The sequence below is a fragment of the Sus scrofa genome, chromosome 13, assembly GCF_000003025.6.
Source record: "Sus scrofa isolate TJ Tabasco breed Duroc chromosome 13, Sscrofa11.1, whole genome shotgun sequence".
Classification (NCBI taxonomy): Eukaryota; Metazoa; Chordata; class Mammalia; order Artiodactyla; family Suidae; genus Sus; species Sus scrofa.
In genome coordinates this window covers 205,548,690-205,574,815 of record NC_010455.5, presented here as the reverse complement: position 1 = coordinate 205,574,815, position 26,126 = coordinate 205,548,690, and the positions used below count along the sequence as shown (strand labels likewise).

General features: G+C 49.7%; 1 protein-coding gene across 1 annotated transcript in view; it reads right to left on the bottom strand.

Moving 5' to 3' along the window:
• Positions 1–12,919, bottom strand: part of ABCG1 (ATP binding cassette subfamily G member 1) — a 66,532-nt gene extending 53,613 nt beyond the window's left edge. Inside the window, exons 1-2 of the mRNA XM_021071021.1 lie at positions 12,717–12,919; positions 5,534–5,777 (exon numbers count right to left, since the gene is read on the bottom strand). Coding sequence (XP_020926680.1) covers positions 5,534–5,777; positions 12,717–12,758 — 286 coding nt within the window. The 5' untranslated portion in view covers positions 12,759–12,919. The remainder of the gene's footprint in view (positions 1–5,533; positions 5,778–12,716) is intronic.

Below are 26,126 nucleotides of genomic sequence, written 5' to 3'. Positions count from 1 at the left end.
AGTCAGCCCCAGCTCAGCAGTTTTTCAAAGAGCCTACAAGGCCGAGGGTCAGAATTATTCCAGAAGAACTCCCCACCAAAGGGGCCTGAGAACCTGAGAACTGGCCGCAGAGGGGACAGGAGCCCTCCAGCCACCTCCACCTGGGATCACCAAGGCAGCCTGGGGTCATTGGGCTCCGTCTGTAAATACGATATAGCCTCAAGCAGGTAGCCCTTGCAAGGTTTAGGTTTGCCACATGGCACTGAAAGACCAGCTGTGGCCTCAAATAAAGAAAAAAGCAGAGCATTAAAAGCCATTTCCTGAAGTTCCCGTTGTGGCTCAGCAGAAAGGAATCGACCCCTAGCCTGGGAACTTTCATGTGCTGCAGGTGCAGCCCTAAAAAGCAAAAAAGCCATTTCCTTTATGTATGTATGTATTTGGCCATGCCCATGGCACATGGAAGTTCCTGGGCCAGAGACTGAACTCATATCACTGCAGCAGTGACCTGAGTCACAACAGTGGCAACCCCAGATCCTTAACTGCCAGGCCACCAGGGAGCTCCACCAGGGAACTCCAAAGCCATCTCCTTTTGCAGCCCAAAGAAAGCCCACATTGGCAGTGATGGTTGCTGAGAAGCACAGAAGTAATTCATTCATGCCAGGGGAGAGTGAATCTGCCCTCACAGCGGGCAGCCTACCCTGCTGGAGCCCCCTCTCTGCTCTGGATTCCCACAGTCCTTTTTTTTTTTTTTTTCTTCTGTCTTTTTAGGGCTGCACCCTTGGCATATGGAAGTTCCCAGGCTAGGAGTCTAATCAGAGCTACAGCTGCCGGCCTCCACCACAGCTCACAGCAACGCTGCATCCTTAATGCACTGAGGGAGGCCACGGATGGAACCTGTGTACTAGTCAGGTTCATTACCGCTGAGCCACGGTGGGAACTCCCGCAGTCCTCTTTAACTGGCCACCCCTGCCCATCCTGTCCCAGCTGGTTGGATCAAGTTCCCCAGGGGACTTGGTTGGAATCCAGTTTTCCCTTAACAGATTTCCTGAAAGGGACATTAATGGCGCCCTGTACTCATTTTAGCCGGCCTGTGGTTGCAGGCCTTGTGACATAGCCATGGAAATTAAGAGAGAGCAAGCTTCAATTTGAGAAGGGTGTTCAGATGCAATTGTACAGCTCAGAAGCAAACCAATACAGATAATCCGATGTGGAGGAGCCCAGAATGTTGAACCCAGCTCTGGCCTTTGGCAGAGATGAGGCTGGAGGGTCGGGTTTCCAGGTAGGAGGGGGCGTCCCATGCCATGGCATGCCCCTTGCTGAGAAAACAGCCTGGCTCGGAGGACTCCAGAAAACTCTCTAAAGCCCCAGCTAGGATTGCTTTTGTTCTCAGCCAGCTAGGTAAGCTTGGGAGGTGTATTGAATTTCTTAGCATCCTGTCGCCTGTTTGTGTGTAGCAGGCACATCAGCGTCACGTCCCTGGTGAGGGGACAGGACAGCTACGCCTCCCCAAGGGACTAGGAGATCTCTTTATGGGTCCTCAGCGAAGGCAGAGGTGATTGACATCAAAGCAGGCCAGTTAAAGGGAAAGTAAGTCAGAGTCAGTGGTCAAGGCCACCCCCCATGGTTTTTGTCACATGGGGGTGAAGCACATGTGTGCCATGGTGGTCCACGGTGTGCCCACATCAGGGCTGGGTGCTCCCGAGGTGTCTTGTGGCCTCACCTCTCCCAGACCTGCTTTCCCGTCCCGCCTCCTCTGCCACTATGACCTGGGCTGTGTCTCGGTATCTCATGTGCTCCATGCATTGAAAGGACAGAAGTGGCCCCTACGTCAAGGGACCAAAGGACCCCTTCAGTCCTACCGATGGAGAGGGCGCCAGGCTCCCGGAGGGCGGACAACCCGGCGTGACCCCCATACCCCACCAGCTCTGTGGACCAGCTCTGCAGCCAGGTCACCCCACCGCTCAAGTTCACGGGGAGGGTTCTCTTCCTGACGAGGGGTCCTAAATATTACCAACACCAACGCAGGTCTCTCTTCCAGGAAGCAAAAGCTGCTTTCGAAACCTAAGTCACGCGGGGGTGAGTGAGGACAATTAAACTGATTGTTCCCGCACATCCCTCGACACAATGGCCTGTGTGACGGCACCGAAGTCCATTCTGTTCCAAGTCATTTGTCCCATCAACTTCACGCTACGTGAGTGAATTCCTGGCGGGAAAGCAATTACTGGGTCAGAAGCCAGTGAAACTGTCCTTGGGGCACGCTTTTTTCTCCGGAGAACCGTTCCTTTCACAATTATGTTCTCTACGAGGAATCTATTATGCGATCCAGGTTTTCCTCCGAAGACATCATTAATCATATGGTGAAAATGTAACTACAATTGAAAATACAAGATGTTTGCTTAGACGCCACACGCGATGCCTGGCCATCGCCAAGCTTCAGAGTTTTCAAGAATCCATGCCTGACATCTCCTTAAAAACACTGCTATGGATTCACCCGTGACCTTTCTTCTAAGGATTATGAAGCTTCCTTCCCCATCTCCTTTCTTTGAAACGATTGTAGTATTGTTCCAGTCGTGGTGCAGAGGTTTGCACGGGCATCCTGTGCCGAGGTTGTAGCACAGCACGTGTTCTGGGAAAAAAAAGCTTCCCTGGAGTTTACGGGAGTGGCCGGCGCCTTGTGATGGGAAGAAGCCTGGACCAGGGGTCCCACGCCTGGTTCCGGTGCTGGCTGTGACCTTGAGTAAATCACTCCAGCCCTCAGGCCCCCGTGTCCTTCAGCGCACCCCCAGGCCCTCCTGAAACCCCTCCAGCTCTCACCTTCGGAGATGCCTCTTCCCTCCTCAAGGCCATGCCTCCAGCCTCGGTGTGATCATGACATAGAGCTCAGCGTGCCAGGCTGGATTTCACAAAATTAAAAATAATCAATGTGATACAGATAGAAAAACGGAATATGGTGAGAGAAGTAAGAGCACACGCTCCCACCCCAAAGATGGTTCACACTTGGCATCGCGCAGAAGTGATGCCAACTAGAAAACTGCCACCGTGAGAAAGGGCAATGCCTGCCAGCTGGGTGAGCCGGTGCTGAACGGGCCTTGGGGGCACCAAGCCTGGAGAAGGAGCCCGGCCTCCCTGTGGCTTCGGGGCCGCCCCCCGGCACCCTGAGCTCTGCACCAGGTGCAACGCAGACAGCGAGCGGGACCACAGACCGGGAACCACCGGCAGCCAGGCCTGCCTCCTAGCCCAGGCTCGAGGCCAGCCTTTAGCCCTCAGCTTCCTTCTGTTCAGCGAGAAGGTGGACACGTCTCTCCCGCCCTAAGTGCAACAGGAGTGAAAAAGCATCCAAACTGAGAATTGCAGGGCACCAGGAACAAAGAAAGGTGGGGGGTGGGCGGGGCAGGGGTAGTGCACCGAGAGGGAAGCCAGGCAGGTGCTGAGCAGGGCGCTGGGGAGGAAGCCAGACACAGATGTCAGGCCTCGCTGGTTGAAAAACCGGCAGCCAGGCCACCCCAGACCACGGGTGCCTGCCTTCCCCTCTGGCCCCCAGCATCTCTGACTCACAGGCAGCTAGCTCCCTGGGGCCCACTTCCTCCTCCTCCTCCTCCTCCCTGCCTGAACCCACAGAGGTTACTGCAGGGCAGGCAGCCACCTGGGCGGGGCTTCCAAGGAGGCCATGGACAGTGGGGCCCCTCCCTCACTTATTAAGAGGCCATCACCGTGGACAATTAGTGTGACCAGTCCTAACCCGCAGATAATACACGCTGGGCAAGGCACACACCCGGCCAGGAAGTAACTTTTCTCACTCCAGCACTGGCGGAACACCTGCTGTGTGGGATTTCAAACCGAGATTCTGCCGTGGTTTTCAAATGTTGGCATGTCTGCCTGGCAAGCTGTCTTCACTTTGGGGGGTCCCCGGCCCAGCCGTCCCAGCACTGTAACCACATTTCTACGGCCACATGCAACACGTGGACAGAAACCCATCCATGTCACTCACAGGTTTGCCCACGTTTGTCCATAGAGACCGACCAAGACAGAACCTCACAGGCCCTCCTGGTCCCCGGTGCACGTTTTCCATAAAATCTTTGTCCACGTGGCGGAGGAAAGGGCTATGACCTTAGGCTGAAATTCAAGAGGCTCGAATGGACCCAAGTCTGAGCCTATCACAGAATTTCTTATCAAAACAAGGGTAAGTCTCAGACAACTACGCTGTACTGTGGTCCTGCTATACTGAGAAGGTTCGGGATCTGTTCCCCGTTGTGCAAACAGACACAAAGTCATCCAACAGCCAGACCGCCTTGAAAGTCCCAGGGGCCGGCCCATTAAGGTTCCAAAGTCATGGCTCTGAGTGAGTCTTGGTGGGTCTTCTTTACAAAGAAGAACAGAATCTAGATTTAAGTGGCGAGGCCAAAATCATGACAATATGCCAGTGTTACTTGAGTCCCTTTGTTCCAAGTCCCTCCTGGATTTTCAAGTGGTTTTACATGATTCACGAGCAACAAGGACCGTTGTTTCTGGGTGATGTCTCCCCCAGTTGCCCCCCTCCCCCACCAAAGGTGGATGGAGGGTGTGTGTGCAGAGCAAGTCCCACAGGAAGACGTAGAAACACCAGCCCATAGAGGCTCTAACGCTACACACCCTGGACATCTAGAGCTGGCAAAACTGAAAAGGGTCAATTCCCATCAACCCTCAACAGGTGGGTGGCAACCTCCTGTCTGTGTGGCTTTCTCAAGACCTCCCGAGTCCCACGGGCTCCATCTCTTCTGCTTTTCTTGACCACCCACCAATACCCCCTCAGGGGACAGTCCTTCTGAGATGCTTCAACGTACGTGACTGGTTTCCAGGACAGTCACTCTAGGTTACTGGTTTCTTTTCAAAACTTCAAGCGTGAGAGGAAGCACCTGTCTTCCCCATTGCTGTGAAACATGAAAAATAGTCCCATCTCGAGAGACTAACATAGACAGCATCCCGTACGAAGACCCCCGGCGAGCGGACCAGAAACCCACACCCGCAGACCCTCGTCGAACCTTGGGATCGGATCAGAGTTTGAGAACCACTGCGTGACTCGCAGGCGCAGACGACAAATTTATGGTCCCTGAAGGGGAAATGGGGGTGAAGCAGGAGTTTGGGATTAGCAGGTACAAAGTCCTATATGTAAAATAGATAAACCCACAGGGACCTACTGTACAGCACAGCGAATGATCCCCAATACCTTGTAATAACCTATAATGGGAAATAAGCTGTAAAAAAATATATATGTATATATATATATATATATATATACACACGTGTATAACTGAATCACTTTCTGTACACCTGAAGTTAACATAACATTGTCAGTCAATTAAAAGAAAAACACTGAATTTTGAGTCATCTAATGCAACCTGTCCATGTTATAGGCAAGGAAAACATCAGGCCTGAAGCAGTTAAATAAGTGGCTCCGGCACCGCCGGGCTGGGAGGAGCCGGGCTCCCAGCGTTCAGGTCCAGAGTCTCCCAAAGCACCTGCTCCTTCCTTCGTGGCCTCTGCGGCCTCCGAACACACAGGGCAGTCCCCTCCCTACCTTTCTTCCTCCACCAGGGACCCTCTGGGACCGAGTAGGAGAGGTCCTTGAACTCGATGTTCACGGCCGCCCTTCTGGGCAGGGACGACAGGCGCTGGGCCTCCGTGAGGTTGTTGTCCTCCCTCCTGAGACGCCCGTTCAGCAGCTCCGTCTCCCCGATGTCCCTGTTGCCGGAGACCACTTCGTCCACCGAGACACACACCGACTTGGGCTCCGTCATCGCTGCCGAGTAACTGCTGGCATTCTAGAAGCATGGGGAGGAAGCACCAAGAGAGGGTATAAGCTACATTAAGGGGGGGACCGCCGTGGACCTGCCTTTCGGCTCGGGGCCATCAATCAGTCAGTCAGCAATCAACCCCCCCCCCACCACGGTGCCCTCAGCATCACAGGAAGGGCTCGCCCAGAGGACTTCCTCCAGCCCTTCCCTCCTCGACTAAAAACACGCGAAAGCCAGCATATGAAACCGATCTACCGTCTCACTGAGGAATCCAACTCTCATCCCAAAACTATAGTAAATACAACACTTGTCTCAAAGAAGAAAACACCAGCTGCCCTAAAAAATGACCTACTTACGATCCACTCATTAAACCAATAAAGACCCACGAGGCTGCCGAGCGCAGGGGACTCTATCCAAGCTCTTGGGACAGAACATGGTGGAAGATAATATGAGAAAAAGAGTGTGTATACACACACACACACACACACACACACACACACATACATATGTGACTGGGTCACTTTGCTGTGCAGCAGCAATTGGCACAACATTGTAAATCAACTATGCTTTTACACATTTCAAAAAGAAAATGCCTTATGTGAAATGAGCGCCTGCAGCACCTTCCTCGCCCAGCGTCACAGACGTCTCCCCAGAGCAGTGACACCCCTTGGCCCCTGGGCTCCGTGCAAGCTGGCCTTTGTGATGTCCTTGTAAATCTCCCAAACCCCCGATATCTCTCCTCTCTCACTGTATCTTCATAATAGGATGGACGGCGTGGAAAGATGGCTTCTTTTTCTCTGAGATATGGGCAAGGACACTGAGGCACAGACTATTTTAAGGAAGCTGCTCTGAGCCCAGGGTCATGTGAGGGGTAGAAGGGAGCCCAGAATAGGAGTCATCGGACAAAACAGGTGCCTCCCGCACAGCCTCACCAGGATGGCTCCCCGCTACGTAGGCTTCTCGAGCTTCTACTGGCGTTCACACTGAACTGTTACAGATCTGCCAAGAGCCAAAAGTATTTATGCAAGAAAAGGAAGCGCCTTTCCTAATGGCTTGGCAATGCTGGACAAATCGATATGCTTCAGGCACCTCCAAACACAGAAGAACCCTGGGTGGATAAATATCATGCTGCGCTTTTCCCAGCTGTCTCTGGACTCTAGAGAGAACATTCCACAGTCCCCAAAGCGTGGGCCTTGGGCAATGCCACTCCATACGCTGAAGGCTGATCAGGACAGCCCATCAGTCACCATCTGGGTAATTCAGACCCTTCTGATGCCCGAAGGACCGGGGAGACACCGCTGTAGCCTGATCTGTTCTAAAGAGAAGCAGCATCATACTGTTATTTTTCCATAGATTTATTGGGTATTTTTTCAGAGTTGATGGCTTTTTGATCGTTATCATTTCTGATAAAAAATCAAAACCAAAACCAGGGAGTGGCTCATCCATAAATATCCTTGCAAGCCCAGCAACTCAAGTGACCAGAACAAGCCCTCCCCCTTTAGAATGTCGTCCCGAGGGGACATGGCCGCAAACCTTGAGGAGCTGGCATCGTTGCCATCGTGGTGTCTAAGGGCTCCAAGATCCTGGAGGATTTGGAGGTTTCGAATATTTAAAGAACAAATGGGGGTCACAGGGAGATGCGCACCCATGGGCTTCTGGTTCCTGTGATGTTTGAAAATGTTGCTTTGCTGTTTAAGAAAAAGACACCACACACACACACACACACACACACACACACACACACACACACACTCCTTCCAGGCCTCTCCTACCTCTGGAAAGCTTAACCAAGTCAAAACTCAGCTCATTGACTGACGCTCTGTGGGTAAAAATTAAAGCGCAGCGTGAAGCTCTGATGAAATTAATCTGGGTTTGCTGTCGGCCCCGAGCATGTGAAGTGCTTCAAACGCAGACACAAGTAGGTTCCCTGCACCCTCCCCCGCCACGGGCAGGGTGGTGGGTGCCAGCCTGACAGCGGGCCTCCTCTGGGCTGGGCTGAGCCGGAGCCTGTCCTGTTCCCAGGACGGCCCTCGCACCTGGGCCTGCCCACAGCTTCTGTGTTGGGGCCTCTTGAATGAACAGCAGAGACTCTGCCCCAGCTCAGCTCGCTTTTGGCTTTGACCAACTCGGAAAGAATATGCCCCTTCAGCTCCAGCACCCAGAGCAGCACCAAGAGCCACCCCTGTGCCCACCCGTCTTGCTCTCCAGGGACATGTGCTGTAACCCGGTTCGACTCCACAGAAGCCCAGGAAGCACCGAGTCCTGGCTTTGGTGGGGGCAGGGTAGGAGAGAGCGAGGGCCCTTGGCAAGACGGTTATCTCCAGGCCTGGTCCCCAACCTTGTCCCCAACAACATCTGCACCCCCACCTTGTCGCCCAAGTGGAAAGGCTGGATGTTTGCCTCCAGACTCACGTCCTGCTGCCAGGCTTGACTCAGCCCAGCATCCCCAGTTGCTGGGTGTTCAGTTAGGGGCGGGGAGTTTCCAGCAAATCCCTCCCCAGGGTGCGGCCCCCAGAACCTCCACCCCAGTGTTCTAGCCGCCCTGGCCCACCCCTTCCCTCCCCCTGCACCTGCGCTGGTGTCGACCCTGAGGAAGTCCTTCCAAGGATGAAAGGCCATGATTCCACCCACCTACCCCGGGAGCCAAGGCCAGACCTGGACTCTGACGGGGGTCTGACTTTCCCCTAAGGACTCCAAGCCTATCTATTCTCTCAGGCACTCACAGCCCAGATAAAGGCCTGGGCATCAGCAGTCAGCCAGACAGATGTAGCCTGTGGCCTCAGCAAGTTCCAGATCAAGACTGAGCCCCAGGAGTTAGAATCAGACAACAAGGAGACCCACACTGTCACCCAGTGCAGCACAGGCCCTGGGTGGGGACAAGGTATTTCAGGGGTATCAAAGGTAAGGTCACTTAGCATGGGGGGGGGGGCTGGTTCAGGACCCTCCCTGCGGGATGCGGGTGGGGGCAGCTCGTGCAAAGGCAGCAGGAGAGATCACACATCTGGAGACCTGAAATTCAGGGGCTGGAGCTCTGATTTGGAGTTGGGCGGGGGTGGTGTCGAATAAGATGGGACTGGAGAGGCACATGGGGTCCCCACACAGAGGCCTTGCAGAGCCGCTAAGGGGTTTGTACTTAGCTAGAGGTCTGTGCAGGTCCACGAGGGGTCTCAAGGCAGAAGTAACAGACCAAAAGCACAGTCTTCCTGCAGCAACGTGCGGAGGGGAGGGTGAGTGGCCCTACCCAGCTGGGGGCAGTGGGGAGACCCGTGAACAGGCCAGTGGGACCAAGCTGGAGGAGCAAACTGGGCACTGAAAGAGAAGCCAGAGGCAAGTATTTACTAGTGAAAGTTGTTTTTCTGTTTTTTGTCTTTTTGTCTTTTTCCATGGCCGCACCTGCAGCATATGGAGGTTCCCAGGCTAGGGGTCGAATCGGAGCTGTGGCCACCGGCCTACGCCAGAGCCACAGCAACGCAGGATCTGAGCCGCATGTGCCACCTACACCACAGCTCAAGGCAACGCCAGATCCTTAACCCACTGAGTGAGGGCAGGGATCGAACCCGCAACCTCATGGTTCCCATTCAGATTCATTAACCACTGAGCCACGATGGGAACTCCTACTATTGGAAGTTTTGAATTCCAATGCCTCCGGCTTGGTAGGTAAGCAATTATAAACAATAGCGGCTCTTGGATCAGCAATTCCCAGTTACAACGTGCCCATTAAACTCCCATGAAAAGATTGCTCCTCTTAGAGACGCCTCAACTCCACACTCCATTTCACATAGAGACCACCTCCACACTCCATTTCACAAGACCCCACCATTAAAGAGTGGCCAAGCTGCAGCCCAGCTGTGTGCAGCTTCCCCGTCTGCCCCATCCTGCCAGCCAGGATCCCTAACCTGCCCCATCCTCCCAGCCGGTATCCCTAAGAGCGCTTGCATTTGGCTTAGCTTTCTACAGACAAGGTGCAGTGGCCTCTGGGTCATCCCAGCCTCTGTGCATTACAGGGAAACCACACAAGTGACAGGGAAGCACACCAGCCCATCGCCAAAGAAACCAGCACCAAAGCAGGGCCCACCATCACCCACTGTCCCTCCACGGGTATCCAATTAACAAAATCCTGCAATCCTGTCTGACGGGAGGCAGTGGCTGTCACTCTGAAATAGACCAGCTCTCTGGAAACACATCCTCAGATGAGAGCGGCCGGCGATGTAGGTTACAGCTAGCTTGTCCTTAAGCCTCCTGAGCTCATTAAAAATGAAACAATTACATCTTCCCTCCCCGCTCATTCCCTTTCCTTGTTAGCTTCCCTCTCTTGCTGATGTGTGGTCTTTGACACACCTCCCCCCCACCCCGCAATGTGTGCTGCCTAATAAATGGTAAATAATGGTGAGTCTGCTTACAGGTGTTGAAATCAAGGAGACCCTATTTTGATTCTCCCGCTGCTGGCCGCTAGTGAGAAAGTTTTCCATTTAAATGCTAGTATATGGAGATGCTGGTTTAGCTGGGAAGGGTCTCACACAGTCAGCAAGCCCCCGGGCCATTGGAGACTGGTTCACTCTCTTTCCCCAGAAGCATAGTTAGAGATAGGAACTTCTTCCACAGCATCTTGGGGATGGGAGGGGAGGGAAGAGGAACATGCAGGCTCCAGACCCTGACATGCATTCTCTGACTTCTCTCACTACTGCCAGCTTTGGTGCCCAGCTAGACCAGCAGACTCTGCAGCTGGAGAGCAGATCCTTCCCTGAGCCCTGGGCACAAAAGACGAAAACATACAGGTCCAGAATCCTCAAGGCCACTCACTGCCTAAGGGAAATAAACCCAAATGTCACATCCTTAACTAAGCAAAGGGGGGATGTCACTTGCCTGGCCACTCAGGATGCCAAAGTCATCATCTTCAAAATCTAGCCTCAAACAGCTAACTACCAATCCCAGTGGGAGCCCGTGCCCACCCCACCCGGCCCAGCTCAGGAACTCCAGCACACTGCCTGGGTGCTTCTCTCACCCTTCCAGGCACCTGCTCCAGATGCATAGCTGGCAGTCAGCCTCAGGCTGGACCCCAGAGCAAAGCTTAGTATTCCAGGGAATCTCTGAAAGGCTCTGTTTGGGACTTGGATAGGATTTTTTTTTTAATTAAAAAAAAAAAAGCGTGAAGTTTTCAGGGAGAAAAGTGATTTTCACATAAAACAATGTTCCCTTAAAAAATGAGCCTAACTAGGAGCACCTCCAAGTGACTCAAACACTTGCATTCTGGGGCTATATTGAACCGTAATGTAACATCCACGAAACGCTGACATAAAACATCTGTACCTTAGAACATTGAGCCGCTGTTTTTCCGCATGTAGGAGCTACTTTTGCAGCTCCGAAAGGGCTTCAAGAGTTACCCGGCATCTTCAAGATCTGAAACTTTCTTTACCCACAACTAACAATAATAATCTCCTTACTTTTCCATAACCACCATAATTTAGGAATCCCAAAGAAATGAACAAATGTGAAATGAAGAATTGCTACGTGTTCCACAAAATGTCATGAGGAGGGGACTGGCATTTTTGTTTTGTGATTCCTCTTATACACAAGAAGCTAAGTATGGGGTCTAGGCAGTGTGTGCCCAGAGATGGGACCTGGCCCCCGGGGGCGGGGGCTCCCCCTGCCCCCAGCTTCTTCCTGCTCTATCATCTACCAACCTCCTTGATGGGTCTGCGGCCCCATTCTATCGGTTTACACAAAATCATTATATAATGAGCTGGCGAGGCTGGGTATGTTCTACAGTAACCTGTTTGGAATCACAGGATGCAGTTGTCAGAGTAGAGCATGCGCAGAAACCCGGCTACTTTTTTTTTTTTTTTTTTCCTCTTGAGCTCAAGGCAAGAGGTAACTGTCGGTCAAACCCTGCTGAGCCCTGCTGACTTCAAATAGAGGATGCTAAAAATGAAATAAAAGCAAGGGATGGGGGCAAAAACCGATGTGTACACTGTGGGGTGACAGCTCATGGAAAGTAACTAGCAGGATAGTAAATACACAGACAAATGAGAGAAGAGGGATGGATAGGGAGGGTGAGAGGGGTTGGAATATGGAATACTTTCTGTTTGTACTTTAGATGACCTGAAATCAGTCCAGAAGTACCTAACTGCACTGTGGGCGTGCTAGGCATAAAAATGAAAGGCTCTAGAACGCGTGAGACGAGGGTTAGTTTGCTTTTTTCTAATGTGAGTTTATAGAGCTGTTTTAAAGGAGCAAGAGGAGAGTCTTAACCATTCACATGAAGAGCACTTGCAGTGACTGTGCCCAGCAGCGAATTCAGCTGCAGCCGGTGGTCCCTTTACGGAGCTGGCGCCCTTGGGGAGAGTGAGATGCGCACCTCTGCCCCCACCCTGGTCTCTCCCCAGGATGCAGAAATGTGGCTGGAGTGTCCAGGCTGGACCCTCATCCGCGTCCGCTGCTCCCTCCAGAGCAGGTCCTGGAGAGGCTTTCCCCTGACAAAGGGGCAGCACAGGCTCTGGCTTCCCGGATCACCTCCTTCTTTTGTTCCCCCAGACCGTGCCGGAGCTCCAGAGAGTAAAGGAAGAAGCGCCCGCTCCCCAGGCTCTGGCTGTGCGCGCCGGCAGAGGGATCGGACCCCCTTTCCTTCTGGCCCAGGCTGCCGCCCATCCCCAGTACCCTCGGGGTTCCAGGCCCGAGGCCCCTCACCGGGAGGCGGACGAGGTCAAGGCTATTTCTCCAATGTGGGGACTGCCGGTCTTCTCCCTCCCTCTCTTGCGCCCCCCTCCCCCGCCCCCCGCCTTCTCCCCCGTCCTAGGCTGCAAGGAGCATCTTGAAGCGCCAGGTGGCCAGGACAGGGGGCGATGGGAATCGGGCGCCTCCCCCGGGGCTCGGAGGCAAGTGTCAGGATGCGGGTGCGGGTCTTTGTGCGTTTCTTATTCTCCTAGAGAACAGAACCAAGCTCCGGGGGCGAGGGATGCGCTCACTCACCATGGCGGTGCCGACCGAGAAAGCGGCCATCAGACAGGCCATGCCCCGGGGCGGAGGCGGCGGCGGCAGCGGCGGGGACGAGGCTGCAGGCGACGAGGACCGGCGGAGGGCACGAGGTTGCGCTCGCCCCAGGGTCGGCTGCTGAGCCCAGCGCGGGATCCGGCTCCAGCTCTGCTGCTGCCAGGGCCGGGCCCCGCCCACGACCCGCCCGCGCCGGCCCCGCCCACGACCCGCCCTCTACCCGCCCACGACCCGCGATTGGCCAGCTCTCGCGGGCGGGGCGGAGCCGGCAGGTGCGCGTGCTCTTGTTTTGCTCCTGCGGGGGCGCGGCTGGCCCAGCCTCTCCTGCCTGAGCCCCGTGCCCCGGAGTTTGGAAACTCGCGAGGGTCGGGCCAGCGGCGACAGTCAGCGGGGGTCCCCCGCCAGGACCGTCACCTCCAAGCCTGCCGTGCTGTGCCTCGTGGGACCAGGGGAGGCCTCTGGGGAGGGAGAGTGGAAGGCAAGGGAACTTCTGCTTTCTTTCTTCGTTGTTGGGCCCCTCTCTGCCAGGAGGAGCGTGAGAACCAAAGAAGGACGGTCGCTCCGACGCCGGCAGTACAGCTCCACATCGAGGCTAGCCCCCCACAGGCAACGCACTCATTCATGCCACACTGAGGCTGTGTGCCAGACACAGAGCTGGGTAACAAAGGGGAGCTTAGGAAGATACCCAGGCGTATGTCCTCCCGTGGCTCTCACCTCTGCGGCCCAACAAAAAAAGAAAAGGCTTTTTCTTTTTTCTTTTCTTTCTTCTTATTTTTTCTTTTTTCCTGTAGATGTGGTGTTTCCAGTACTTGGCCCAGAGCTGTGCTCACGTAACTGCATAAGGAATGACACTTTGGGCACCCTCTCCCTTGGCCCCAAACAGGAATATCAGATGGCCTGGCATCTGCTAAAACACCTATTATATGTAAGTGGGACCACTTCCTGGTAACCATGGTGATAAGACATTCCTTACTCGCAAACAGAGGCTAATGTTTTTATTCAGCAGTTTGCAGGTGGGGCCCGCAGGGAAGAATGCAACTCTCCTTACCTCCAGCACACCTGGTTTGTTCCTCCTCGCAGCCTCTGAGATGAGCAAAGCCCCCGTCTTTCTCCTCATCCAGAAAGGGAGCATGACTTCTCATGCCAGGCAGATGAGCTTCCCACCCCAGGGCTGACGACCATAGCCAAATTCTCCCCTAAACCAAAGGAGAGAGAGGAGGTAGAACATGTGAGTTCAAGGGCAAGACGGCCCAGCTTTGGTCTGCAGGGTTTCACGTGAAGAGTCCCTGCATCACCTCCATTCTATTGTTAGGAAATAGGACTGGAGTATTTCCAGGTGCCACTCTCTGCATGCTGGGCCCACGAGGGGCGTAGTGCCTTAAACGTGCTGAACAGCAAACTCTGAATGTTATCAAAAGAGGATTCAAATCCACAAACCTGCAGTGACCCTCCAGTGGGAGGCACTTCCTGTCTCAATAGGCTGCCCGTACCTGCCTTAAGTAGTTGTGGCTGGCAGGCGATCCCTGAGTGAGATCCCTGTGTTCCACAGTCCACAGCATCCGTGAGCCCCATCTCTGCACGTGAGGCTGCGAGCTATTCCATCATGGCGCCATATTTCTCTTCAGGCCTTCGTTCCCCTGAACCAAACATTCCTGGTCCCTCTGACATCACTGTGGACAAGATGCCCCTTCATCCTGCTCATCTTTCTCTGCGTGGGTTCCGTGTTCTCCATGTCCCCTGTGACACATGGGGTCCATCACTGAACGCCTGGTCAGGGTCTTCCCTCCCCTCGCTGACGAGCACCTGCTCCCTGGCTCTGCTCCAGTCATCGGTAAGGACATGCTTTCCCTGCCGCAGAACCTGCTACCTGGTATCCTGGGGCAAGCGGGTGGATGGACTCAACCAGCAGCTGACTATATTCACTTTCCTTGGACTTCGGTAGTTTCACTTGCCTGGTTGGCACTGTAGCCCCCAAATTCCATTTTAAAGAGTGTCCAATTTATTTCTGCTAAGCATCAAGCCCCTGAGGCTGGGAAATGGCCTCGGGTGCAAGGATTCTGCTCTTAATGGCGGAGGAGGGGGCTGGGGTACAGGTGGCCTTGTGGCAAGCCTGTGGATTGACCCAGGTGTACTTGTACAGGGAGCTGGCCACAAGGGTGTGAGGCTGGCTTGCCATCTCGTATCGCCTGCCCCTGGAGGATCCGTCCAGAGAAACTTCGGGGACACCCCATGGCTTCCTGGCCACCACGCTCCCCGCCGGCTGGGAAGAAATCTTAGGGATGCAGTCGTCTTTGCATCTGGGTGATCTGGCTTTGAACAGTTTGACCTCGACCCTTTTTTGACCACAGGGTGGTCAGCTCTGAATTAACCTGAGTGTTCCCTGCTGGGCTGACTCTTCTGCTCAATGGCAGAGCTGCACAAACCCGAAGTCCATTTTCCTTCCAAGACCTACAATTTCAGTCATGCTTTTGGCATAGGCTCAGAAATTCCTGCTCTGCTGGGATCTGCTCTCAAGGCTGGGAAGCCGGGGTGGACGGGAGACAGGAAGCCCAGCCCTCAAGTGTGGTCAGACAGTCATGGGGGAGACGTTCTTCTCTAAATTGGATGTGTTTTCAACTGGTTCTGTGGGCTTAACATATTTTAGAAATAATGGTTTGCCTAAGTTAGAGGAATTCTTGCTAGTAGTTTAAGGGAGAGCGGCCAGTGGCAAACTGGTGACGTCTGGGCCTCCTGGTCTACCTCGGTCCTGCTCTTTTGCAGTCAGCCCTTCAGGTGTCCCACCCTAAGGACCAGATACCTGCAATTGCATTCTCCCCAGACTGCCTCATCACCAGTGCTCTGCCTTCTTGGAATCTGCGCATCACGTAATTAATTTACTATGGATTGTGCTTACTGCCCAGCACTGCCCTCCAGAACGTACGCTCCATGAGGGCAGGAATGCCATCCCCTGATGGATCCCCGGCCCTGGCAACAGTCCCTGGAAAAGGATTTTGTCCAGGCTCATCAGCTATTCAGTCGAGACGTCCCACCCCCGTCCCTCTGGCTCCCTACCCCAGCTGTCTCCAGCGTGCCCCAGTGTGGAAACAGGCCTGCCTTGCCAGGTCCACCAGGCAAACATCTCCCTTGCCGTTTCCCAGAGGAAAACAAAAACAACAGAAGGCTGGTCCCCCTGCCCTTGGCCCAGCTCCCCTCTCACCACATGGACCCCTGCCCAGCAGCATTATGAGGGCTTATGGGATTTCTATCCTTAAAGCCTCAATCAAACTTGATCTCGGAGGGACGGTGTAGGGAGGTATTTGTTTGCTTTCTTACTTTTTACAACCCAAAGCTCTGACTCTGAAAGTAAACATTTTCAGCCAAATAAAAGCAGAATCCAAGTGTTCCCACCATGGTGCAGTGGGTTAAGAATCTAACTGCAGTGGCTCAGGATCCTGCCAAGATACAGGTTCCATCCCTGGCCTGGGAACTTTCATATCCCATAGGTGCAGCTATAAAAAAATAAAAAATAAGGAGTTCCCATTGTGGCTTAGCGGAGACAAACCCCACTGGGATCCATGAGGATGCGGGTTCAACCCCTGAACTTGCTCCGTGGGTTAAGGATCCAGCATTGCCCTGAGCTGTGGTGAGGGCCGCAGACATGTCTCCGATGCCGAGTTTCTGTGGCCATTGGGTAGGCTGGCGGCTGCAGCTCTGATTTGACCTCTAGCCTGGGAACGTCCATATGCCTTTTGTGCAGCCCTAAAAAGACAAAAAAAAAAAAAAAAAGAAAAAGAAAGGAAGAATCTGAAGCCACAAGAGCCAGTAGGAAAGAGGAGGGGCTTGTCCCCTCCCCAGGCTGACAGTGGGGGGTGCTGGGTGGAGCTCCTGGGAGGCAGGGAGGGTGGGGAGGAGCCCTGCCCCAGGGGTATCCCCAGGCCGCACAGCAAGTACTCACTGGGGCACCCCTGTGAGATCCTTGCCCTCGGCCAGGGCAGACCTGCTTTCAGGTCACAGCTCCTGCCTTTCCGGCTTCTCTGATCCTGCAGAGAATTAGCGGCTGTTGGGCCCTTTCTACCTCTGTTCCCAGGGAAGTCATTGCCTCCACTTTTAAAAAGGAACAGAGAGAGAATGAGAAAGAGATAGAGAGGAGGTGGGAGGGAGGGAAGAGGAAGGAAAGGGAAGCAGGAGGGAGGAGGAGAGAAAGCAAGAAACTTAAGAGGCAGGAATAGGTGTAGAGAAGCCCAGGGCTGGGCCCTTGATGGGAAAGTGTGGGAAGGGGTGCAGATGAGCAGACGCAGAGACAGAGCTGGTTCGAGGGTGACAGCCGAGGCTAAGCCACACACCACATGGGGATTCTCTGTAAATTGGTGTCTTTTAAAGAAACAGAGTCTTCTGATCCAGCAGTCCCACTCTTGGGAGTATATCAAGACAAAATTCTAATTCAAAAAATTACATGCACCCCTGTGTTCATAGCCGCGCTATTCGCAGTAGCCAAAACATGGGAACAACCTAATGTCTATCAACAGAGGAATGGATTAAGAAGATGTGGTACATATATACAGTGGAATACTATTCAGCCATAAAAAGAATGAAATAATGCCATTTGTGGCAACATGACTGGACTTAGATATTGTCATACTAAATGAAGTAAGTCGGAAAAAGACAAGTACCATATAATATCACTTACATGTGGAATCTAATAAAAATGATATGAATGAACTTATTTACAAAACGGGAACAGACTCGCAGACATAGAGAACAGACTTGCCAAGGGGAGGGTGCGGGAGTGGGATGGACTGGGAGTTTGGGGTTAGAGATGCAAATGATTACATTTAGAATAGATAAGCAACAAGGTCCTGCTATATAGATGAGGAAATTATACTTAATATTCTGTGATAAACCAGAATGGAAAAGAATATGAAAAAATATGTATGTATAACTGAGTCAATTTGCTCTGCAGCAGAAATTGACAACATTGTAAATCAACTATACTTCAATAAAATTTATAAAGAAATGTATTCTTGTCTTGTCTATGGTTTGCTTGATTCTGGTTTTGCTGACCCTCCTGACTCCCCCAGTGTCTGTCTCCATCCCAATGTGCCCCCATCACGTGTAGGAGCCAGCCTGGCTCCAGCCAGGAGTCCCTCCCTCCTCAGCCCGCCAGGAGATGGGGGCAGAGGAGGGCCATGAGCTGAGTTCTGTAGAGGTAGGGGGAAGGGAAGAGCCCAGAAGGAAGTAAGTGTTTCATAATCTAAGGTAGCAAGAGGCAAGTGAACGATGGCAAAGAGATCATTTCTGCTTTCTTTCTTCCATTAGCACAGAACAAGGAATTCTGGGAAAGATCCAGTAAACCATTTCTGCAAATGAAGAAAGAGGAAATACCATCTGACAATGAGGTGACCTTCAAAGCTGAAGAATAAGAGAGAAGTCTGAGACCTTGGAAAATTACTGGAGGGTCCTTCCCACCCACACACAAAAGCCTCCCATTACCCCATAAGAGGCCCCAGCTGGGACCTAGCTGGAACCCCCATGCCACTGGGCACCCACTTTTCCTCTGAGGAGGACCCCGTGTACTCAATCCTACAACACAACCTTGACCCACAGCCATCAGAACATTCTATCTAGTGGTTTGAAAAGTGCTATAACATGTGTGACCCCATATGAGGCTCAGAACATCTGGGAGGTGGGAGGGCAGGTGCCATCACTGGAACAAGTGTGAGTTTGATTCCCAAGCCCCGTGCAGGACAGGCCATGCCCACTGCACAGCTCAAGTTCAATGTACTCATCACCCTGGCCACTGGGAAGAAATTCTCTAGCCTCCTGAGACACCCCAACTCTCCTGGAAGGTGCCCACCCACCCCTCCTCTCCCCAGGCCTGGGAAATGGCTCCTCTCCCTCCCGCCTCTTTCCTCCAGAGCACCAGCCCCATCCCCGCCCCTCCAAAAAGACCTGGCAGTCACTTGCTGAGCCCTGGCTTTTGAAAGCAGAAGTCTGGTTAGGGAGATTATCTTCTGCATGCTTGGAAACTTCTGGGAAGAGCCCTGCTGCTCAAAAGTCCCCAAAGGCTAGAGAGAATCAACTCAATTAAAAGAAAAAAGTCTTGGCTTCTTTTTAAAGGAGGGGAGGGGAAATGGCTGGAGCAAGGATATGAGTGTCAGAGGTTATCCCAGCCAATAATCCTGCCACAGGAAACAAGGAGAGGGAGGCTGCATGGAGTTTGAAACCCACCCACGGCCACAAGGAACGGGGTTTCCTGACTCCCACAGAGCACCTCTTCCACTTTTCTTACAGCTGCCAAATATTTGTTGAGAAAAGGCCAAACCTATTTCTAATTGGGAGAGAGAGCTACAAGAGGCCCAAGTTCAATCTTTTAAAAGTCACAGCCAGGCTAGTAGGGAGATGGAGCAGACATGTCTTTCTCTGTTCCTTCCCCTAACACAATGAAAAACTCAGGAAGAGACTCTGAAAGGTGGAGAGGACAAGGCAGGGTGCCAGGATTCTGGGCCCAATTAACCACACTGTTCTGAGGCCCTGGGTGGGTTTTGTTTTTTTTTTTTTTGTTTTTTGTTTTTTTTTTTTTTTTTTGCTGCATGTATCTCAGACTTTCTGTTGAAGAAACCAACAACCTGGAAATGCCAATGCCCTCAAACAAAAAAGGTCCCCACAAGAGACAGCTGTCTCTAGCCACAGGAACAGAAGAGGAGCACTCTGGAATTGTAGGATATGTGTAGACAATTACTGCTCTATCCCAGCCAAATACCACACAACAAACTCCCACCCCACCCATACCAGCAAAGATAAAGTGGGGTGGGCCTAGATTTTCACCATCCTCAGGCTGAAATGAAGCACCCAAGCCCCATCCTGAGTCAAAATGGTGTCAGAGAAAGTCAAACAGGGAGTCTGGAACACATTGCCACTGACAGGAATGAGGATCCTCTCTCTTCCTCACCAGGGTGGCAGGTGGAGACCCAGCATCCAAACCAAGATGCCAGTGGAGAGTGTGTAGGGACCAGTAATGAAGTCCATCTCTCCCAGCCAGGGAGGTAGGGATGGCTTTGGGTGGAGACCCAGGACTCCTTCCCTTCCCCACAGTAGCAAGGGGCCCCTCCCTTGGACATCAACAAAGGCTGAGTAGGGAGCCTGGACTCCTGGCCTCACCCAACAGTAATAAGGCAGTAATAAATCTCCTCCCCCTTCCCCTCCCCAGTGATATCAGAAGAAGTCAAATAAAACAGAAGACTTAAGTAAGATCTAGCATCTCATAACAACAAAAATGTCTAGGTTTTCATCAAAAATCATTCATCATCGAAGAACCAGGAGAGTCACAATTTCAACAAATAAAAAAGTCAATCAATAGATGCGAACACCAAGATGACAAAAATGCCACAATTACCTAAAAAAATTTAAAAGCATACATCACAAAAATGCTTTAGTGAGCAACTAGGAATACATTTGAAATAAATGAAACATTGGAAAGTCATAGCAGAGAAATAGAAAATGTAAAGGAGAATAACATGGAAATTTTAGAACATAAAGAGAAAGGTGGAATAAGGAAACTGCACATCAAGAAGAAAGAAAGAAAACTGTAAATGCAAATGTGAATAAATAAGATAGACTTTCCTTCTGCTATTGAATTTTCCAACTTTTTTTTCTGGGTAAGAACAGAAATTATAGTACTCTCTGATGTGCTTCTAAATGTGGGTAGAGTAAATATTTAAGACAATTATACTATAAACAAAGGAGAGTGAAGAAATATTAAGGAAGGTAAGGTTTCTACATGGCACTCAAACTAATAAAACTGTGACATCAGTAGAATCATAAGTTATGTATATGTAATAAAATACTAAGAAAGCAGTAAAAGAGCTAAACAAAGAGATATACAAAAACACTATAGATAAATCAAAATGGAATTCTAACAAAAGTTTAAATAACTCATAGGTAGGAGTTACATAGATAATAATAAAGATAAGAGCAGAAAAAATAAATCAGGGCAATGAAAATGAGAGAAGGGAGGAAGAACAAAAATTAAAATATATACTTAAGCCCACCATATTAGTACTTACATTAAATGTAAGTGGATTACACCAATCAAAAAAACAGATTGGAAAGGTGGATTAAAACTTACTTCAAATATAGTGATACAGCCAACTTTAAAGAGATGTAAGTGATATGTACAAACATTAATCAAAAGAAATCAGGGATGGCTCTATTAACACCAGATAAAGTGGACTTCATGTAAAGAAAATTGCCAGAGATAAAAAGGGCCATTATATAATGGTAAGAGGGCCAGTCCATTATGAAAACAGCAATTCTAATATGTATGAACCAAACGAGAGAGCTATAAAATGAGACAAAAACTGATCACAGCTGAAAAGAGAAATAGATAAAATGACAATTACAGTTGGACACTGCATCTCTCTCAACAGTTGTTGGAAAAACTAGACAGAAAATCATCAAGTATATAGAAGTGCTCAACACCACTGGCCAACAAAATCCAATTGATATTTACAGAATACTCCACCTGACAGCAGGAGAATAACATTCTTTTCAAATGTTCATGGAACATATACCAAGGTAGACTACATCCTAGACCACAAGACAAACCTCAACAAACTTTTTTTTTTTTTTTTTTTTTTTTTTTGCTTTTTGTATGCATATGGAGGCATATGGAGGTTCCCAGGCTAGGTGTTGAATCACAGCTGTAGCTGCCGGCCTATGCCACAGCCATGGCAACGCCAGATCCTTAACCCACTGAGCAAGGCCAGGGATCAAACCTTCAAACCTGCAACCTCGTGGTTCCTAGTCAGATTTGTTTCTACCACACTGCAATGGGAATTCCTCAAAAAACTTTTAAAAATTGAAATTATACAGTGTGTCCTCTGATCCAAATGTAATCCAACTGAAAAAAATCAGTAACAGAAAGATAACAGGAAAATCTCAAAACACTTTAAATTTAAACAACAGCCTTTAAACTAATCCAAAGGTTGAGTCTAAGGGCAAAAGAAAATACAGTTAACTGAAATAAAATGAAAGCACACGCATCAAAATTGGGAGGACACAGCTACAGCAGCACAGAGAGGAAAATTTGTAGCACTAAAGGCATATAAGTTGGAAATGAAGAAAAATTTCAAATCAATAATCTAAACTCCTGCTTAGGAACATAGGAAAAGAAGAGCTAAATAAGCCAAAAGAAAATAATAAAGATAAGAGCAGAAATCAAGTTAAAAATAGAAGAACATTGAAGAAAATCAATGAAACACAAAGCTGGTTCTTGGAAATGATCAATAAAATTGACAAAACTTCAGCAAGACTAACAGAGGAGACACAAATTACCAATATTAAAGGTAGAGAAGGGATACTGTTACAGATTCCATAAACATCCAAAAGAATGGATGTTTGGATCCATTCTACAATAAGCGAACCCTACAGATAACCCTACACACATAGTTTTCACAACTTAGATGAAATGAACCAATTCCTCGAAAAATGACAATTCACTGAATACAAAACAGGTTATTTGAATAGCCCTATAACCGATTAAGGAAATTGAACTCATAATTTTAAAAGGCCAAATAAAGAACTCTCCAGGCCCAGATGATTTAGGCAGGAATGCTTCCCAATTCATTTAATTTGGCTAGTATTACCCTGGCACCGGATCATGACAGCATGAATAAGAGGAAACTACAGACCAGTATCCATCACAAATATAGACACGAAATCCTTAACATAATATTGGAAAATAGAATTCAGCACTATATTTGAAAACTTACGTACCTCTTTCGATTGGGGTTTATTCCAGGCATGCCAGGCTGGTTCAATATTTGAATGTTACTTACCGTAGTACATTGTATTAACGGACTAAAGAAGAAAAGTCACATGATCTTTTTTGGGTGTGTGTCTTTTTGTCATTTTTAGGGCTATACCCGAGGCATATGGAGGTTTCCAGGCTAGGGGTCTAATCGGAGCTGTAGCCGCTGGCCTATGCTGGAGCCATATCAACACTAGATCTGAGCCACGTCTGTGACCTACACCACAGCTAAAGGCAATGCTGGATCCCTAACCCACTGAGCAAAGCCAGGGATTGAACACTCAACCTCATTGTTCCTAGTCGGATTTGCTTCCGCTGCTCCACAATGGGAACTCCTGATCATGCTTTTTGATGCAGAAAAACCACTTGGCAAAATTCAATGCCTATTCATGATTAAAAAAAAAAAATCTATCATAAAAATAGGAATGGAGGACAACTTCCTTAACTTGATAAAGGACATCTACCATAAACCTATAACTAACATTCTAATTAATGGTGAAAGACTGAATGTGTTCCCCTTAAGGTCAAGAATAATACAAAGATATCTGCTTTACCACTCTTATTCAGTGTAGCACTGGAAATTCTAGCCAGTGTGGAAAAGCAAACGAAAATAAAAAGCATGCAAATTGGAAAGGAAAAAATAAAACTATCTCTATCTTTACTTCATGGGAAATTCTGAGGAATCAACAAAAACATTCCTAGAACAATAAGCGAGACCAAAAAGGTTGCAAGATATAAAATAAATATACAAAAGTAAATTTTATTCCTAAATCCTAGCAACGAACACATGGACACTGAAACAGTATGTCATTAACAATTGTTCAAACAAAAGTAAGTAATTAGCTATAAACGTAACAACAATATGTATAGGGCTTGTATACTAAAAACTGCAAAAAGTTTATAGAAGGAATAAAAGAAAATCTTTAAAAATGCAGAAACAAATCATGTTCAAGGAGTGGGAGATTTAACATAGCAAAGATGTCAATTATTCCCACACCGATATACAGGGTTGATGCAATTCTTGTTAAAATCCCAACAAAATGTTTTGTAGACATAGATTAGAATAGTTTAAAATTTTTGGAAAGGCAAAGGAATTAGAATAGTTAGAACAACTTTACGAAAGAGGAATAAAGTAGGGGAAATTGTTTTACTGATTTCAAGACAAATTATAGCTACAGTGGTCAAGTCTGTTTCGTGTTGGCGAGGAGAGAGACACAAAGATCAGTGGAATGGAGGAAAAACCTAGAATTACACCCACACATATATGCTCAACCGATTTTGGCATAGGTTCAAGGCACTTCAAGGGAGGAAGGATAGGAGTTCCTGTTATGGCTCAGAGGAAATAAATCCGACTAGGAGCCATGAGGTTGTGGGTTCGATCCCTGGCCTCGCTCAGTGGGTTAAGGAACCAGCATTGCCGTGAGCTGTGGTGTAGGTCGCAGATGATCTGGCGTTGCTGTGGCTCTGGCGTAGGCTGGTGGCTACAGCTCTGATTAGACCCCTAGCCTGGGAACCTCCATATGCCACAGGTGTGGCCCTAAAAGGACGAAAAGACAAAAGAAAAAAATGGAGGAAGGATAGTTTTTCCAATAAAAGGTATTGAAGCAACTGAACATCCATTGACAGAAAGGGAAAGAAGCTAAGTCTATGCCTTATATGAAAATGAACAGAAAAGAGATCACAGATACAGCCACAAAACACTAAATCTTTTAGGAAAAAAAGTAGGAGAACATTTGGGATCTAGGGCCAGGCAAGGAGGTTTTAAACACCAAAAGCACAATCCATGAAATGAGACATTAATAAACCGAAATACTTCAACATGAAAAACCTTGACTCTGACAAAGACTCTGTTAGAAAGATGAAAAGTCAGGCTACAGACAGGTAGGAAATAAGTCTGAACCTCATATCCTACAAAGGACTAGTATCTGGTACATACAAGGAGCTCTCAAAACTCAGCAGGGGAAAAACCCAAACGATCCAATTGGAAAATGGGCAAAACACATGCATGAATATTTTGCCCCAAGAGATGTACGGTGAGGAAGTAAGTCCACGAGCAGAAGTTCAGCATCATTAGCCATTAAAGAAAAGAAAGTTAAAATCACAATTAGATGGCATTGCACGCCTATCAGAGTGGCTAAAATAAAAACAAGCTCAACCCCACAAATGGAAGCCGTGATAAACTGGACCACTAGCTCACTGTTGGTGGGAATGTAGAAGGCACAGCTACTCTGGAAAGCAGTCTGGCCGTTTCTTCAAACACTGAACCTGCAACTACCATTGGACCCAGCAGGTGCACTCCTGGACGTGAATCCCAGAGAAACGAAAACTTCCACTCACACTAACATCTCTACAGATGTTTACAGCGCCTTCATGTACAAAAGCCAAAACCTGCAGGGAACCCACATGTCCTGCAGCAGGGACCCATTAACCAAATGTGGTCCGCCCGCACCACGAAACACTACTCAGCCATAAGAAGGAATGAAGTATTGATACCCACGATATTCTCTGGTCGTATCTCCAGAGAATTCTCATGGAAAAGCCTGTCCCAAGAGGTTATATATTGTGAGATTCCATTTAGGTAACATTCTTGAAGCGGGGGAAACAGGATAAAGGCTACGTGGGATCTGTCGGTGTTCTTTCTCACAACTACAATTCTCTCAAAATACAAATGTTAATTTTTCTTTTAGGGCTGCAGGTACGGCATCCGGAAGTTCCCAGGCTAGGGGTTGAATCAGAGCTGCAGCTGTCGGCCTACACCACAGCTACGGCAACACCAGATCCCAGACATGTCTGCAACCTACACCGAGGTTCGCAGTAATGCCAGATCCTTAACCCCCTGAGCAAAGCCAGGGATTGAATCTGCATCCTCATGGATGCTAGCCAGGGCCATTTCTGCTGAGCCACAACAGGAACTCCAAATGCTAATATTTTTTACGTCACAGAAGAGTCCCAAGGGGGGCCCCTCTGTGGCAGAATAGACTTTACACAGAGTGTGGGGAGCAAGGAAGTGGAGGCTTTGGAGACGAACAAAGAGAGGACAACCAACTGTTGGTGACCGTCCTCGGTCAGCTGTCAACCTCAGAAGGCAAGGATGGAAGGGACAACGTTCTTCCTCCTTATGAGCACTCTGTGAGTGAAGGTGTGCACGTGTGTGCGTGCGCACACGCGTGTGTACTTGTGTGCGTGCATGCGTGCGTGCCCAGGCACCTGCTGGTGGACGGCGGTGGGTGGGACAGCAGCCCCATCACTGTGCCGCCAGGCCTATTCTCAACCTTGCAAAGCCTTCATCTTCATCTTCATGGGTGAAATAGCAAAAACAGTACCACTGGGATGACGGAATAAGATGGGGTGTTGAAGTGCCTGGGAGCCCAGAAGAGAGGGAGGTTTGTAGGCATCTAACTTTTTTCTTTTCTTTTCTTTTTTTTTTTTTTTTTTTTTTTGGCTTTTTAGGGCCACACCTGTGGCATATGGAGGTTCCCAGGCTAGGGGTCTAATCGGAGCTACAGCTGTCGGCCTCCACCACAGCCACAGCAACACTGGATCCTTATCCCACTGAGCGGGGCCAGGGATGGAACCCGCATCCTCATGGATCCTAGTCAAGA